This window comes from Ovis canadensis, chromosome 6, assembly GCF_042477335.2.
Source record: "Ovis canadensis isolate MfBH-ARS-UI-01 breed Bighorn chromosome 6, ARS-UI_OviCan_v2, whole genome shotgun sequence".
NCBI lineage: Eukaryota > Metazoa > Chordata > Mammalia > Artiodactyla > Bovidae > Ovis > Ovis canadensis.
This window is the reverse complement of record NC_091250.1, coordinates 83,445,103-83,464,029: the sequence shown is the minus strand read 5'-3', so window position 1 is coordinate 83,464,029 and position 18,927 is coordinate 83,445,103. Positions and strand designations below refer to the sequence as shown.

The 18,927-nt window shown below is 37.7% G+C and overlaps 1 protein-coding gene across 3 annotated transcripts in view; it reads right to left on the bottom strand.

The window, feature by feature from the left end:
* The window catches only part of SLAIN2 (SLAIN motif family member 2), a 75,359-nt gene that overhangs the window by 34,344 nt on the left and 22,088 nt on the right, over nucleotides 1-18,927 (bottom strand). For all 3 annotated transcript variants that reach the window (XM_069593088.1, XM_069593089.1, XM_070292429.1), the window contains exons 2-4: nucleotides 9,100-9,248; nucleotides 4,343-4,507; nucleotides 902-1,063 (exon numbers count right to left, since the gene is read on the bottom strand). In XM_069593088.1, coding sequence (XP_069449189.1) covers nucleotides 902-1,063; nucleotides 4,343-4,507; nucleotides 9,100-9,248 — 476 coding nt within the window. The remainder of the gene's footprint in view (nucleotides 1-901; nucleotides 1,064-4,342; nucleotides 4,508-9,099; nucleotides 9,249-18,927) is intronic.

The window sequence follows — 18,927 nt, the reverse complement described above, 5'->3', positions numbered from 1 at the left end:
ATTGATGAACCCTTGAAATAATAAAAATTTTGTGCACATGTATATTTTGGGGACAACACTTCTATCAGATTCTCAAAGGTACCTGTTACCCAAAAAGTTGCAAGGACCACTGTGCAAAGCAGTATCACATGCTTCATTTAATGTCACAATTTCAAGTTTCACAATTTCATAAAGGTCTCTCTCTCTCTTTATTTAATCATAATACACCATACACTGTAATAAAGATGATATACTTGCCTCCAAGGAGAAAAAATCAATTTTGTGGGTGTGAAAAAAATCTTAAGAGATAACAGTTTGTGGTTCTTAGAGTACACACAAAGAGATATAGAATATATCAGTCGTATTAAAATTTATTGGGAGTGGAGGTGAGTAAAAAGGAAAAGAAAAATCTAAATACGCTCCTTAGGGGACAGGTAATAATGAAGGAACAGCTGAGAAATGCTAATCTACACTAAGGAAACAGAGAACAGAGTATAACTATACTAGTGAATTGGAGAAGGAAATGGCAACCCACTCCAGTACTCTTGCCTGGAGAATCCCATGGACAGAGGAGCCTGGTGGGCTACAGTCTACAGAGTCGCAAAGAGTCGGACACGACTGAGCAACTTCACTCACTCATGCTGGTGAATTACAGTACAGAGTAACACGCAGGGTATGATTTCCAGTCACAGCAGAGCAAAGCCTGCTTTTCTTCAGTACTCACACAGCAAACTGCTCAGCATACAATGGACTCTAAAAACAAGTATATGACCAAACCAGTCCACATGCTGAAAAAGCCTCTGAAATTTCAACATTTCTATTCTTATTAAACTACTAATCCACAACACTGTAAGACATTTAATAAGGGCAACAAAATTATACCATAATGAAAGACCTAAGCTTTAACCATTAAAATACTTACTTTCTTCCTGCATCCGAGCTAGAATTTGCACATCAGTTACATCATTTAGCTTATAATTGGATCCAATTGAATCTTCATCTAATTCTGAAGCACTTAATTCACTGTCTATAGAGGACTGAGGACTGAGTGGAGGATTTCTGTCTGATGAACCTTTCAAATTACCTTAAAAAAGAAAATGATTCAAACTTTGGTGAACAAAAATTGAATAAACATCTGTTGCAATTAACTTGATATTATATCTTTGGGTTGATTCAGTTTATTGCTATTCTGTCTTTTCTGTTTATAAAATTCCCAGATGTTAAAATTAAAAACTGACCTGATTAAGAATAAAGACAGCTATAGAGACTCCTTCATATATAATGACAAATACAAAACTCATTTTCTTAGCTATAATTTATCCATATTCTTATGAAAAATTAAGTTTTCAAAACAGTACTGGGAAAGTAGTTAATGTTCACATAATACATGCTAGAGGATTCCAACTTTTACCAGGTAGCCAACGAAACTGCTCTATAAATAGATGAATTATGTCATGCTTTCCCCTCCTATTCAGTCATTAGCAAACACCATCATCTTTTCCCTTGAATAAAACCACCTACTTTTCCTAAACAAGAAAACTATAATTTGAGGAAAATCAGGATTCTTTAGAGATTTAGAACCAAACCAAAGAAAGAACACTAAGCTCGTTTCTCCTACGTTATGCCATGTTTACAAAATTCCTGTGTCAAACTAGTAATGGGGATCCAAGGAGTTCTCTGATGTTTAGTAGTGAAGCACAAAGACAGGATGAAGGAAATGACTGGATTAAAAACACATTTTATCACTATAAACCAAAGGAGGATGGAAGACAGCTCAAAGGAATAAAGGCTATACATATCCAAAAGAGTCTTATTAGGTTGGTGAAAAAATAATTGCAGTTTCGGACCGTGAATTTTAAATCATAACTAGGCTCAAACATATCTTTATTAATCAAAATAGGAATAATTATAATCACCACAGTTTTGCCAACAAGAAATAAGTTTGTTTATCCCTGTAGCATAAAAATCTTGTGCTTTTGGGTTTTATGAACTCTTAGAAAGCATTTTCTGCCTCCTGCTGGTTGTGGAAGCATCTCCCCTGCAAAAAACTGTTGAGATGCTTGAAGAAGTGGTAGTCGGTTAGCAAGAGGTCAGGTGAATACAGTGGATGAGGTAAAACTTTGTAGCCCAGTTCATTCAATTTTTGAAGTGTTGCTTGTACAACATGTGGTTGGGTGTTGTCATGGAGAAGAACTGGACCCATTCTGTTGACCACTGGCTGCAGGCGTTGCAGTTTTCAGTGCATCTCATCGATTTGCTGAGCATACTTCTCAGGTGTAATGGTTCTGCCAGGATTCAAAAAGCTGTAGTGGATCAGACGAGCAGCGGACCACCAAACAGTGACCAGACCTTTCCTGGTGCCAGTCTGGCTTTGTGAAGAGCTTTGAAAGTCCAAATACAAGCTGGTCGCTGCCAGCTGTCATATAAAATCCACTTTTCATTGCACGTCACAGTCCGATCAAGAAATGGTTCATTGTTGTTACATAGAATAAGAGAAGACAACACTTCAAAAGGATGATTTTTTTGATTTGTGGTCAGCTCATGAGTCACCCACTTATCATGCTTTTTCACCTTTCAATTTGCTTTGAAGGTCAAATGACCATAGAATGGTCAACGTTGAGTTCTTTGGCAACTTCTCATGTAGTTGTACGGAGAAGGCAATGGCACCCCACTCCAGTACTCGTGCCTGGAAAATCCCATGGACAGAGGAACTTGGTAGGCTGCAGTCCATGGGGTCTCTGAGGGTCAGACATGACTGGGCAACTTCACTTTCACTTTTCACTTTCATGCATTGGAGAAGGAAATGGCAACCCACTTCAGTGTTCTTGCCTGGAGAATCCCAGGGACGGCGGACCCTGGTGGGCTGCTGTCTATGGGGCTGCACAGAATCGGACACGACTGAAGAGACTTAGCAGCAGCAGCAGCAGCATGTAGTTGTAAAGAGGATCAGCTTCAGTGAGCCTCTTAATTGGTCACTGTCAACTTCGGATGGCTGGCCACTCCGCCCCTCATCTTCAAGGCTCTCATCTCTTTTGCAAAATTTCTCAAATCACCACTGCCCTGTATGTTCGTTAGCAATTCCTGGGCCAAATGCGTTGTTGATGTTACAAGTTGTCTCTAATGCCTTACAACCCCTTTTGAACTTGAATAAGAAAACTGATTGAATTTTCTATTTGTTAATCATCATTTCCATAGTTTAAATATAAAATACATAGCAAGTAATAAGTCATTAGCAAAAAAAATAATAAAGTGAGAAAGGTGCATTAAAATGACGTACAACATAACCACAATTCATTAAGAATCTATTCCAATACCAAACAGCAAAGTTCAACAATACAAACTGCAATTACTTTTGCACCAACCTAATAACTTCTTTCTAAGGAAATGTTTTCATCTGATCAACTTCCAATGAAGAACTGAAAAATCCCAACACTGTTACTAATATTTCTAATACAGATGTATTTGAAATTCTTGTTTTCTGAATTTTTCACCGCAAGAGTCAGCTCTAATATGAATGGCATGTAAAAAGAGCAAGAGGAATACAAAACATAGCTAATATTTATATTATCAAAAAGAGTATAGTGCACATAAAAGGAAATGTACTACAAGGTCAGTCTCAAATAGTACCTGAATAAAAATTTTTAATATTTTTTAAAAATATTAAACAAATAGATCAAACTTTTTAGTACAACAGTCATGGGTGAAATAAGTAGCAACTAACAACCTATGTACAGAGCAAAGAGCAGGATCAGTAAGTGATGAAACTGGCAAGTACACAGGTCAAAAGTTTGAGGTGATTAATACTTTTTAAGGGAGCTATAATAATTAATCATAACAACAGCAGTAATAAGAGTAACTGAATGGGTGAAATCTAAAGAACAGTAAGCTATACAACAACAATCTCAGTCATAGAACCACGCAGAACATTCTTTCCTCAATTATAGCAATCTATCCCTCTCCTATACCCTTCATGGCTCTAAACACCCCCTTGGCACATTCATACACAGTCTAATACTATTATTAAAGTACAGTATCAAAGCTCATTAAAACTCCTATTTAACTGAAGCTTTTACAACTCAAGCAAGCATTTGTTAAGAGAATCAAACTTATGATCCTATTTAATCAAGCCACATTAAAAAAATGTTACATATATGCTAAAGAAAACTGGATGTATCCTGGCTTATCTGTATCCCTGGTGCCCAGTACAGCACCACCTGGTGCTAAGTAGCTCCTTGACAATATCTTCTCAAATCTGTTGGAGGTTTCATAAATAAAAGAACTTGAGCTACTGATGAATAAATTATTTTTCTGAGGCAGGGCAATAAGTTAAAAACTATTTCTCAATTACTTCATTTCTCCTTACCTGAATTTCCAGGAAGTATTAGCTGTTTGACAATAGGAGGTCGCACTGGGGTTGAGGACGGAGAATTGAAACCACTACTGTATGGGCTACTGGCATTTGGACTGTAAGGACTTGTATAACTGACGGAGTTGAAAGGATTATTATACAAATTCTGCCTCTTGAGAGCTGCATTAATGACAAGAGAAAAAATCAAACTGAACAAAAGGCTAGTAACATTTCAAAAAATTTCCTGTTAGGCAATTCAGTAATTCATTATCTCAATTTAAATACAGAAACACTTCTACGGGGGGTTGTATATCACATTAATAATCCCAACAAAATATCTCCACTATCTTAAATTTGGTTACGCAAATAAAACAGGAGCCACATCAAACAAAAATATTTTAAGATGTTACAGAAAAACCCATATGAACTTTATGGCTAACCCAATAATACCACAGGAAGAATATCTCCTCAATAAATTATTAACTACTAAATTAAGTTACTTCTGTCTTGTTAGGAAGTTTATTCCCACTGTTGAATAGCCTTTAAAAATAAAATGAATATAAAAGCAATTTTTGTCTTCTCATTTTTTGAATACATATTGCTAGTAACAACAAAAAACTATGAAATAATGAGGTCTGGATTCCTAAGTTTGGATTTTAGAAGAAATAAAACAATATTGACTATTTAGTGAAAGTGAAGTTGCTCAGTTGTGTCTGACTCTTTTCGACCCTATGGACTGTAGCCTACCAGGCTCCTCTGTCCATGGGATTTTCCAGGCAAGAATATTGGAGTGGGTTGCCATTTCCTCCTCCAGGAGATCTTCCCTACCCAAAGACTGAACCCGGGCCTCCCACATTGTAGGCAGAAGCTTTAGCTTTACCATCTGAGCCACCAAGGAAGTCCATTGACTATTCAGGCCGTATTCAAGTCAAACATGCAAGAATTCTTAAAAAAAAAAAAAAAAAAAAAAAGTTCCCCCCACTCCTATATTCTGGGCCAAAGAGAATACTCTGCTAGAAAAAGGTAAAACATCTGTGCTATGTGTATAAAATATAAAAGTAGTATGAAAGATCTCAAGTGCAATTATATGGAAGAAAAATTAATACTTAAAATATTTTGGGGGGCACTTTCCTTGTGGTCCCGTGGTTAAGAAGCCACCTCGCAATGCAGGGTACTCAGGTTTGATCCCTGGTCTGGGAAGATTTCACATGCTGCCGAGCAACTAAGCCCACACGCCGCAACTACTGAGCCCACATACAACAACTGGAGAATCTGTGCCGCAACGAAAGATCCCACATGATTCAAGAAGGATCCCGTGTGCTGCAACTGAGACCCAACGCAGCCAGCTAAATAAATACATATATAAAAGTATTTTTTTCTTTCCTCTACTCTATTCTAAAATCTACCATTTATTCATGTTTATGACCATTACCGAAGTATGATGTAGAATACATACACAGATGTGACATGGTACTTTTTCTCAACAGGCCTATCTCCAAGTAGTGCAGGGAGAAAAAACAATGATTTCAAGGCAAAATGAAATGAGTAGTATCAAAAAAGTGCAAAGAGGCTAATGGAAATGAGGAGATGGGAGTAATTCATTACAACCAACAGAAAATAGGTAAGGTTTTTTGGAAGAAGAGGCAGTGGAGCAATCTTAAATGGATGAGTAGTAATTTGATAGGACACTCGTACTGAGCAAAGTATATGGTTTCATCTGTGCTTATAACAAACTAAAGCTGTGTCGTGAAAATGCATACTGTGTTTAGGGAATAACAGTGAGTAATCTAGAAAGGTAAAGTACACGGTGAGGGACAAAACAAGAAAAACCAGCTGGGGCCAGGTCACAGGAGGCCTGGAATGCCATGCTTAGGAGTTTGAAATGTGTCCAGTAGCAATTATAACACCATTAGGGACTTTGAGCAAGAGTACTGTGATCTAATCAGCACAGGAAAAATAAATGGTCAAAATCCTAATGTTAAATGGATTAGACTGAACTCTAATAAAGGTGACCAAAAAAGGGAAGAAAGGGATAATTAAAAACTAGAAAGGATTACTAAAGGAAAAAAAAAAAAAGATGGTTCTGAAGTTTCTGGTTTGCTTACAGGCAGAGCACTGGTTTTGAGAGGAGGCAAACATGTTTTCTGTTAAGTTGGATAGTACAGTAAGCTGGTCAGTAGTATAGTTTTACACATATTCACCACGAGACAAGATATCATTAAACACACTGAGTATGAAGTACATAGCCTGATCTCAATATATCAACCTGAGCAGAAATAGGGGTGTTCGTTCCTTCCTCTTCACTCTGATTTCCTTTGAAGCATATTCTCTATTTGGTTATTTATTTAATTACCATCACTGCAAATTCTCAACTCAAATTTTAACTTTCTTTTTCCTGAGAAATTTCAATCGTACTCACAACATTAGTTATATTACCCAAATCCCCATTACTTATATCTCTAAGCCTACGTTTTCATGGGCTTCAGTCTCATATACACTGCCCACTTAATGTCTCCCCTGAAGGTATGGCAAATGTACCCCAAAACCAACTCATTCTTTTCTCATTTTCATTCTCAAAACTAATTCATGTCCAAATCCAAACTCATTCTTTCTGAGCTAAAACAAATTTTAGCTGCTGTCCTTATCTCAGAACGGTAAAAACATTCACCCTATCACACTAGCTGGAAACACAGAAATCAATGCCGATACTTTCTTCTCCCCCATTTCCTCATATTTGGCTTATTCCTTTTTCCTTTCACACCTTTTCATCTCGACTATGACCCCTTCCCCCAACGCACACTGCTCAGCTATCATCATCAACCCTCCTCAAAACCATCCTATGCTCACTTTCGGCCTTCTCCACTCTAATATAGTCTGGGATGACAAAATGTTCTAGAGACAGAAGCGACGGCACTGTGAATGTACTTAATGCCACTGAACTGTACATTTAAAAATAGTTAAAGTGGGGAATTTTATGTTAAATAAGTCTTACCACCCAAAAAAAAAAAAAAAAAAGATGGGCAGAGAACAGAGAAGGGAGACCTTAAAGACTGAAAACTAGGGAGTGTTTAAGACAGGGTAAAAAAGATAATGCATTATTATTAAAAAATAAATAAACAAGAAAAGAATGCCTTAGGAACACATGGTAGTCCACTCAAGAGAAGCTGAGTGTGAAGGAGCAGAAACTGTTGTTCTGGAATACAACAGCTAAGTTTCTAGGAAGATGTGCCTTATCAAAAAATACATTAAAAAAAAAAATCTTCCCTCCAACCTGGGAAAAGAGAGGTTTAGGACTATAAGCTTCAAACTTGAAACAGCCAAATTACTTTTCCTTTAAACATATACAGTTATAGCTACTGCTCTGTGCACACAGCTGTAAGATCTAAGCATTGTTATGCAGATCCAGTACTTGATTACACCTAGTCTCAGTTCAAGAGTAACATCTTCTCTTACATGCTCCTACTATCTTTAATAATTTTGTCATAATAAAGCAAAAAGCTAGTCACTCCAATTGCTACTTCTGAAGTGTAACCGCTTTGGTGTTCTCCACTATGTCTATCCCATACATTATTTTCTTATAATAACCATTGCTCACTACAGGCAAACTATACTTTACTATATGCCAGTTTAACTGTGTACATTCCCCATGCCTCCCCTGACCACTTGCAGCTTACACCCTGAAAAAAAGAGCATGTACTTCAACAATAAAGCCAAAAACAGTACTCTTAAGGACATAGCTGCCAAGCAAACAAAAAGTGAAAAACAAAGACCTATTCCAAATTAGTGATCATGCATCAATCTTTTACTACATGAGTTTTCCTGAAACCTATTACTTTTTTTGGTCTTCTGTTTTTGTTTTTTTGGCCATGCCATGTGAATTGCAGGATCTCAGTTTCCTGAACGGGAACTGAGCCCAGGCACCAGCAGCAAAAGCACTGAGGATCGACCACTAGACATCCAGGGAATTCCTGGAAACTGATATTCTTAACAGAATGACAGTAATTCCAAGAGAGAGTCAATAATATTTTTCCTATATTTCCAACACACCAGTATGCTACATTAAGTGCCATAAATAGTGACACATATATTTTATTAGCTTTGTGAATGCTATTAAACAACAGGGCATAAAAGCAATTTAAAACCTAAAATGCCAAATAAAAAAAACAAAGCAAATAAAAAGACAACAGGCATGAATGCATTTACTAATCACTACCATGAGCCAGAAAAACATGCAAGGCTCTTTCATAAAACATTATCATTTAATCCTTAAATAACACTTATAAGGTTTCATCATCCTTATAAGAAAACTGAGCTTAACGGAGTTGAGTTAACTCACAGGGTCACAAGCAACTAAGCGACAGAGTGAGAAGGAGATCTCTAAGGTTCTCCCTCTGATTCTTTCTATCACATCAGAATTTCCCTGAGGCTGGTGAGATGATTTCAGATGATACCAGACAAAACATTTTTTAAAATAACCATTTGTTTTAGCTTACATTAGAAAAAAAAAACTTGCCATAAAATCCATTATTTCACAGATATTTTTTAGCATGAAGCTAAATAAATAGAGATTTTTTTAAAAAAGAACTTATTAAGTAAATAACAGAACAGGGTTATGTGCATATGGCAAAACCTCACAACAGCATGCACAATGTGATCTGAAAAACACCACCAAGCAAGGAACTGCCTTCCTAAAAATATACCATTCAACATTTATCTGTTTTTTGATTAAAGAAAGCAAAGGGGTGAATTTACAAGAAAAATTACAGACATACCTGACATAGTTTGATCAAGTTTGTGGATAAGAGACTTTTTAGCACATTCAACATCAGGACTTGGGTAATCCAAAACTTGCCTGCACCAAACTAAAGGACTAACCGATTTCTGCATTGGTGTAAGTTTTTTCTTTGGTGATGAATATAGCCTAGGAGAAAACAAAAAACAAAAAAGACTAATGTTAGTTACTAAACACAAGGTTATAAAATAAGGGATCTTTTGAACAGATTTAAATTGGGGGATGAGAAGTAAAAAATGATGGAGTATTTTTAAATCACCCACATCTACTTTCTACACAGGAAGAAAATATTATAACCATCAAATCTCAACTATTAAGTGAACTCAAAGGCGGCCAACTGTCCAGTCCTAAAGTCTGTCTTATTTTTCTTTTACTCTCATTCAAAAACTATGAGGAAACATGTTTTTACATTAGTTTATTCTGTTCTTGTAGTTCTTAACTCCCTAACATAACCATATCATTAGGTCTTGTCTAGAAGGCAGATAAATAGCTTCCTTGCTTTCCAATTCCCAGTTCCCTTCCTACCACAAACCTCACGAAAATTTATCATTAGCAATTCATTCCTTTTACTTAAGCAGCAGCCCTCTGTAGCCCTCTTTTCAAATGATGGTACATTAGAAAAAAGCAATAATGAAAAAAATCCTTAATAACAATATGATCCAATTTACTACATTACTTCGGTTTCAGTAAAGCAGAAAGAAGACATATTTTATAAGTTCCTAGAGAATGTATATAAAAACAAAAAGGTTCAAGAAGACAGGAGACTTTAATTTCCTAAGTAAGTAAGTAAGTGTTAGTCATTCAGTCATGCCCAACTCTTTGGGACCCCATGGACTACGGCCCACCAGGCTCCTCTGTCCATGAGATTTTCCAGGCAAGGATACTGGAGTGGGTTGCCATTTCCTTCTCCAGGGGATCTTCCCGACCCAGGGATTGAACCCAGGTCTCCTGCACTGCAGGCAGATTCTTTACCGACTGAGCTACAAGGGAGGCCTACTTGATTGGTTTTTCCTCGAATGAGTTCAGATCATATCAACTGATGTTCATTTCAAATGTGACTCTACAGGAAAAATGTGAAGTTAACTGGACTCTAACCAGAGTGGTTTCCAAATTAAGACACTTTAGGTGAAATTTATGATGTAAACAAAATTATTATATTTCCAATGGATGTGATGTAAAATCAGCTCCTTTCTTGGGTCCTACTGACACATGGAGGATGGGGAAAGGGAGACAAAGGGCCCCATCTCCCACTGCTTCCTTGTCTTGTTGATGCTGGATAGAGGTGAAAGTTCAGCTCTCTCGCTGGGCCTCTATGACTTAATTTTAACAGAAACAGGGTAATGAAGTAATACTTTTCAAGTTTTATTGACAAGTGAAAACTTGATAATCTCAACCTACTGTAAATTATATTAGCCATCAATAAATTGGCTGTGTCCATCAGAACGCAGTCCCCCTTGATTAAACTATGTATTATTATTTTTTTAATTTTTATTTTTACTTTATTTTGCTTTACAATACTGTATTGGTTCTACCATACATTGACATGAACCAGCCACGGGTGTACATGAGTTCCCAATCCTGAACCCCCCTGCCCACCTCCCACCCCATATCATCTCTCCGGATCATCCCCGTGTAAACTATGTAAGAAATTCAAAAGTATCAGAGTGAAAAAAAAGTTTTCAGTATGCAAACAGTTATTTTAAAGAAGTCTATGTATTTGTAAGAGATGAGCAAAGGAGATAATACGTATAATTACTGCAAGCACTTTTGTTTGGGGTTTTCTTTAAAATTTAGGGTTAGGGAAACACTTGGTTTTGCTAAAGAGGCATTCAGTTACATGCTACATACAATACAGCTTATATGTCCTCTGGCAGGTTTAAAAGTACTGTGAAATGTCAACCAAAGGTTCCCTGACTGAAAAATAATCTGGTGCCAATATCATATGAGCCAAAATGTTTTATTTTTAGGAATCATTTTAGTGATGGGACACTGAAATAAGAGAACAGAGTGGCAGAAAATAGTTTGCACACACAAGGGTTACTGAATCAGTGTCCCCCTTTTCATCACTCGAGGAATAGACAGTTTGCTACATTACCTTTTATCTGTTACCAGAAGGCAAGAGCATTCTCTATTGCCACTAAGGGGATTAAATATAGGATCTGAAGGGAGAGAAGTAGTTTATACATGTAGCATCAGCAGGACTTGGTGACAGATTAATGATGAGGGTAGGAAATAAAAAAGATGGAGAAATCCAAAACTGTTCTACAGTTTTTAGCTTTTTGTGACTGAAAGTATTACAGTGCCACTAACAAAAACAGGAAAGCTACCATTCGTGTGGTATAGGGGAGATCATGTTTTAATAGATTCTGAATTATTGATGCTTTATTCATTTAGTTTATGGTAGTTTCTATATTTTTAAGATGCTAAAAGAACCTTACAACTTTTTTTAAAAATACAACTTTTTCAAGATATAATTTACATACCACAAAATCAACCTGTGTAATCTCTGTACTATAGAACCCATTGTATAATTTGATAAATTTAGTATTTAGTTATTCCAACCACCATCACCATGTAATTTTAGAATTAATTTATATCACCCTAAAAAGAAACCCCTTTTCTGTTTCTACCTCAAGCCCTAGGCATTAACTAATGTGCTTTCAGCTCCATGTCCTTTTCTAGACATTTCATATAAATGAAATCATTCAATGTTTTGTGTGTATGGTTTCCTTCATGTGAATTACCAAAGTCTGAAAGAAAGAGTGAGCACTGCTAAAAACCAAAGTCTGAAAGAAAGAGTGAGCACTGCTACCAATACTAAAAGAACTGTAAGGAATATCACGAACAACGTTATGCCAACAAAGGAGGTATGACAGATAAATTTCTAGAAAGATACAAGTTATCAACTGGGACTCAAGAAAAAATTGAGACTCTGAAGAGATTATAAAAAGAAATTGAATTAGTAATGAGGAATCTCCCTGCAAAGAAAAGTCCAGGCCCGATGCCTTCACTTATTTATCAATACTAAGGAAAAATGCCAATCCTATACAAAATCTTTCAGAAAACAGATCTAATAGTGAAAGACTGAATGCTTCTCTGAAGACTGGGAACACAGTTAAGGATGTACAGTATTATCATCTCTATCCAGTGTGGTACTGGAGTATCTAGCCAGTGCAATATGGCAAGAAAAAGAAATTCAAGGCATCCATATGGGAAAGAAAAAGTAAAACTGTCTTTATTCACAGACAATATGATCCTGTACATAAAAAATCCTTTGTAGAATCTACTGAAAGCAAACAAAATCAACTAGATTTAGCAAGGTCATAGGATATAAAATCAACAGCTCTCCCTCCACAAAAAAATTGTACTTCTATGTATCGAAGAATTCAAACATGAAATAAAAATTCCATTCACAACAGCATCAAAAAGAATACTTAGGAATAAATTTAACAAATGAACTGCAAGAGTTGTACACTGAAAACAATAAAACATTGCTGAGAGAAACTAAAGAAGCCCTAAATAAATGGGACAGATGCATCATCATGTTCACAGACTCAACATTAACATGTCAATTCTTCCAAACTGATCAACAGAATACAACCCATAAAATATATCATCAGACATTTTTATAGAAATGGACAGCCTGATTCTAAAAGTTACATGAAAATGTAAAGATACAGAATGGCCAAAAGGATTCTGAAAAAGAAAAGTCCTTTTTTTTAAAAAAATTTCAAAATCTCTGATCTTGCTCCCTTCCAATTCATTCCATATACTGCAGGTGAACTGTTTCCTAAAATATGAATCTGACTATTAATACTACTCTACTAAAAATTCTATGCCAGTTTTTAAAAATATCTATCTATAGGCTGCACTGGGTCTTTTTTGCTGTGCATGCACATTCTCTAGTTGCAGTGAGTGGGAGTTTCTCTTTGTTGTGGTGCAAGGACTTTCTCTGTGGTGGTTTCTCTTACTTTGGAGCATGGGTTCTAGGAACATGGACTTCAGTAGTTGTGGTTCATGGGCTCAGTTGCTCGGCAGCATGCCGGATCCTCCTGGACCAGGTATCAAGCCCGTGTCCCCTGCACTGGCAGGCAGATTCCTAACCCCTGGACCACCAGGGAAGTCACTATGCCAGTTTCCTTTTGCCTTACAGTCTTTTCCAAAACACAGCTCCCATGACCCTTGAGACACAGCAATGATCTAACTGTTGTAGTACTTTTTTTTTTTAAGCTACATTTCTCACCCTCCTCCATCACTCCAATCTAAATAACAGCCATATGGTACTAATTTCTAGTCTTGAAAGCCCAATACTTTTGCTTTTAGGTCATCTGTATATGCTGTTCCCCTTGCTCAATTCCACTTTGGGCTTACTTTACCCTTCCCTTGTCCAACTTCAGCCAGCCCACTACTACTTTCTACTGAATCTCAGCTTAAATGTCACTTCTTAAAGGGAACCTTCCTTAAGTATCTTTCATAAGACTATATTAGGTGCCCCTCTATGTACTACATAGTGAAGAAAGGTGTTTTAACAAAGCATCTTTGCATCTACTTAGACATGGCCCACCAAAAAGAAAATTCCACCTCTAACCATCTTTGAATTACAAGAAACTTACTTTATTCATTTTTATCCTGTCTGAAGTTTCTGAGTTGGTATTTCTAAGTTGAAGAGAGACCTGTAAAAAACTGTTAGCAGCAATAAAAACATTAAACATGGATAAACCTCAGAAATACTAAACTAAGTTAAAGAAGTCAGCCACAAAAGACCACAAAACTGCATGACACCATTCATATGGAATGTCTAAAATGGGCAAAAGTATGAGATGGAAAGTAGATTAGAGGTTGCCTAGGGATAGGAGAGAGGGTGGGGAAAGAGAAATGGGTAATGACTGCTAATGGGTATAAGAATTCTTTGGGGAATACTGAAAATATTCTAATCCAAGATTATGGCCATGGTTGTACTATTCTGTAAACATACTGGAAATAATACTACAAACAGGTGAATTTTATGTAAATTCTATCTTAGTAAAGGTATTAAAAAATCTGTTAGAAATAATTGGCCTTTCAAGATACTGCATTTTCCCTTAAGAGTAATCAATACAAAGGAATTAAACACCATTAAATGTAATTTATATATATTGCTAAAAGAGCTCTAATAAAGATAAAAGAATATGAATACTAACAATATAAATATTAAGAAACTGATCATTACAAATCATATTTTGACCCATATATCACAAATGCCTGTATACTATGACTTGTGATTTTTTTTTAAAAAAATCTAACTATTTTTGGAAGAGTAAAAATTTTAGTAATATATTTAAAAATATATATTATGGTCACTATACAAAAAATATCTACATGACCCAGATAACCATGAGGCTATGATCACTCACCTAGAGCCAGACATCCTGGAATGCAAAGTCAAGTGGCTTGGAAGCATCACTACGAACAAAAAGAATGGAGGTGATGGAATTATACCTGAGCTATTTCAAATCCTAAAAGATGATGCTCTGAAAGTGCTGCACTCCATATGTCAACAAATCTGGAAAACTCAACAGTGGCCACAGGACTGGAAAAGGTCAGTTTTCATTCCAATCCCAAAGAAGGCAATCCCAAAGAATGCTCAAACTACCACACAGTTACACTCATCTCATACGCTAGTGAAGTAATGCTTGAAATTCTCTAAGTCAGGATTCACCAGTACCTGAACAAACTTCCAGATGTTCCAGATGGATTTAGAAAAGGCAGAGGAACCAGAGAAGAAAACGCCAACATCCACTGGATCATCAAAAAAAAACAAGAGTTCCAGAAAAACAGCTACTTCTGCTTTACTGACTATGCCAAAGCCTTTGACTGTGTGGATCACAATAAACTGTGGAAAATTCTGAAAGAGACGGGAATACCAGACCACCTGACCTGCCTCTTGAGAAATCTGTATGCAGGTCAAGAAGCAACAGCTAGAAGTGGATGTGGAACAACAGACTGGTTCCAAATAGGAAAAGGAGTACGTCAAGGCTGTATATTGTTACTCTGCTTATTTAACTAATATGCATCATGAGAAATGCTGGGCAGAATAAAGCACAAGCTGGAATCAAGACTGCCGGGAGAAAAATTCAATAACCTCAGATATGCAGATGATACCACACTTATGGCAGAAAGCAAAGAGAACTAACGAGCCTCTTGATGAAAGTGAAAGAGGAGAGTGAAAAAACTGGCTTAAAATTTAAAAGTTGGCTTAAATTTAAAACTAGTTTTCAAAAACTTAAGAAAAAAAAGTTTTTACAACATTCAGAAAACTAAGATCATGGAATTCGGTCCCATCACTTCATAGCAAATAGATGGGGAAACAATGGAAACAGAAGAGAGACTATTTATTTTCAGTCAGTTCAGTCGCTCAGTCATGTCCACTCTTTGTGACCCCATGAACTGCAGCACCCCAGGCCTCCCTGTCCGTCACCATCTCCCGGAGTTCAACCAAACTCACGTCCATAGAGTCGGTGATGCCATCCAGCCATTTCATCCACTGTTGTACCCTTTTCCTCCTGTCCCCAATCCCTCCCAGCATCAGAGTCTTTTCCACTGCGTCAACTCTTTGCATGAGGTGGCCAAAGTACTGGAGTTTCAGCTTTAGCATCATTCCTTCCAAAGAACACTCGGGGCCGATCTCCTTTAGAATGGACTGGTTGAATCTCCTTGCAGTCCAAGGGACTCTCAAGAGTCTTTTCCAACACCATAGTTCAAAAGCATCAATTCTTTGGTACTCAGCTTTCTTCACAGTCCAACTCTCACATCCATACATGACCACTGGAAAAACCACAGCCTTGACTGGACAGACCTTTGTTGGCAAAGCAATGTCTCTGCTTTTCAATATGCTATCTAGGTTGGTCATAACTTTCTTTCCAAGGAGTAAGCGTATTTAATTTCATGGCTGCAGTCACCATCTGCACTGATTTTGGAGCCCAAAAAAATAAAGTCTGACACTGTTTCCCCATCTATTTGCCATGAAGTGATGGGACCAGATGCCATGATCTTCGTTTTCTGAATGTTGAGCTTTAAGCCAACTTTTTCACTCTCCTCTTTCACTTTCATCAAGAGGCTTTTCAGTTCCTCTTCACTTTCTGCCATAAGGGTGATGTCATCTGCATATCTGACGTTATTGAGATTTCTCCCGGCAATCCTGATTCCAGCTTGTGCTTCTTCCAGCCCAGAGTTTCTCATGATGTCCTCTGCATATAAGTTAAATAAGCAGGGTGACAATATACAGCCTTGACATACTCCTTTTCCTATTTGGAACCAGTCTGTTGTTCCATGTCCAGTTCTAACTGTTGCTTCCTGACCTGCATACAGATTTCTCAAGAGGAAGGTCAGGTGGTCTGGTATTTCCATCTCTTTCAGAATTTTCCACAGTTTATTGTGATCCACACAGTCAAAGGCTTTGGCATAGTCAATAAAGCAGAAATAGATGTTTTTCTGGAACTCTCTTGCTTTTTCCATGATCCAGCGGATGTTGGCAATTTGATCTCTGGTTCCTCTGCCTTTTCTAAAACCAGCTTGAACATCTGGAAGTTCACAGTTCACGTATTGCTGAAGCCTGGCTTGGAGAATTTTGAGCATTATTTTACTAGCATGTGAGATGAGTGCAATTGTGTGGTAGTTTGAGCATTCTTTGGCGTTGCCTTTCTTTGGGATTGGAATGAAAACTGACCTTTTCCAGTGCTGTGGCCACTGCTGAGTTTTCCAAATTTCCTGGCATATTGAGTGCAGCACTTTCACAGCATCATCTTTCAGGATTTGAAATAGCTCAACTGGAATTCTATCACCTCCACTAGCTTTGTTCCTAGTGATGCTTTCTAAGGTTCACTTGACTTCACATTCCAGGATGTCTGGCTCTAGGTGAGTGATCATACCATCATGATTATCTTGGTCGTGAAGATCTTTTTTTGTACACTTCTTCTGTGTATTCTTGCCACCTCTTCTTAATATCTTCTGCTTCTGTTAGGTCCATACCATTTCTGTCTTTTATCGAGCCCATCTTTGCATGAAACGTTCCCTTGGTGTCTCTAATTTTCTTGAAGCGATCTCAAGTCTTTCCCATTCTGTTGTTTTCCTCTATTTCTTTGCATTGATCGCTGAGGAAGGCTTTCGTATCTCTTCTTGCTATTCTTTGGAACTCTGCATTCAGATGCTTCAGTTCAGTTCAGTTTAGTCACTCAGTGTCTGACTCTTTGCGACCCCATGAATTACAGCACACCAGGCCTCCTTGTCCATCACCATCTCCCGGAGTTCAATCAAACTCACGTCCATCGAGTCAGTGATGCCATCCAGCCTTCTCATCATCTGTCAACCCCTTCTCCTCCTGCCCCCAATCCCTTCCAGCATCAGAGTCTTTTCCAATGAGTCAACTCTCCACATCAGGTGGCCAAAGTACTGGAGTTTCCTTCCAAAGAACACCCAGGGCTGATCTCCTTTAGGATGGACTGGCTGGATCTCCTTGCAGTCCAAGGAACTCTCAAGAGTCTTCTCCTATATCACAATTTAAAAGCATCAATTCTTTGGCACTCAGCTTTCTTCACAGTCCAACTCTGGCATTCATACATGAAAACTGGAAAAATCATAGACTTGACTAAACAGACCTTTGTTGGCAAAGTAATGTCTCTGCTTCTCAATATGCTATCTAGGTTGGTCATAACTTTTCTTCCAAGGAGTAAGCGTCTTTTAATTTCATGGCTGCAATCACCATCTGCAGTGATTTTGGAGCCCAAAAAAATAAAGTCTGACACTGTTTCCACTGTTTCCCCATCTATTTCCCATGAAGTGATGGGACCAGATGCCATGATCTTCGTTTTCTGAATGTTGAGCTTTAAGCCAACTTTTCTACTCTTCACTTTCACTTTCATCAAGAGGCTTTTTCCTCTTCACTTTCTGCCCTAAGTAAGGGTGGTGTCATCTGCATATCTGAGGTTATTGAAATTTCTCCAGGCAATCTTGATTCCAGCTTGTGCTTCTTCCAGCCCTCTTTCCTTTTCACTTCTCTTCTTTCACAGCTATTTGTACGGCCGCCCCAGACAGCCATTTTACTTTTTTGCATTTCTTTTCCACGGGGATGTTGGTAGGCTCCAAAATCACTGCAGACGGTTACTGCCGCCATAAAATTAAAAGATGCTTGCTCCCTGAAGAACAGCTATGACCAAACTAGACAGCATATTAAAAAGCAGAGACATTACTTTGCCAACATAGGTTCGTCTAGTTAAAGCTATGGTTTTTCCAGTAGTCATGTACGTATGAGAGAGCTGAACTATGAAGAAAGCTGAGCGCCGAAGAATTGATGCTTTTGAACTGTGGAGTTGAAGACTCTTGAGACTTCCTAGGACTGCAAGGAGATCCAACCAGTCAATCCTAAAGGAAATCAGTGCTGAATATTCATTTGAAGGACTAATTCTGAAGCTGAAACTCTAATACTTTGGCCACCTGATGCGAAGAACTGACTCACTGGAAAAGACCCTGATGCTGGGAAAGATTGAAGGCGGGCGGAGAAGGGGACAACAGAGGATGAGATGGTTGGATTGCATCACCGATGCAATGGACATGAGTTTGAGTAGGCTCCAGGAATTGGTGATGGACAAGGAAGCCTGGCGTGCTGCAGTCCTTGGGCTCACAAACAGTCAGACACGACTGAGCGACTGAACTGAACTGACTGTGGACAGTGACTGCAGCCAAGAAATTAAAAGACACTTGCTCCTTGGAAGAAAAGCTATTACAAATCTAGACAGCATATGAAAAAGGAGACATTAGTTAGCCAGAAAGGTCT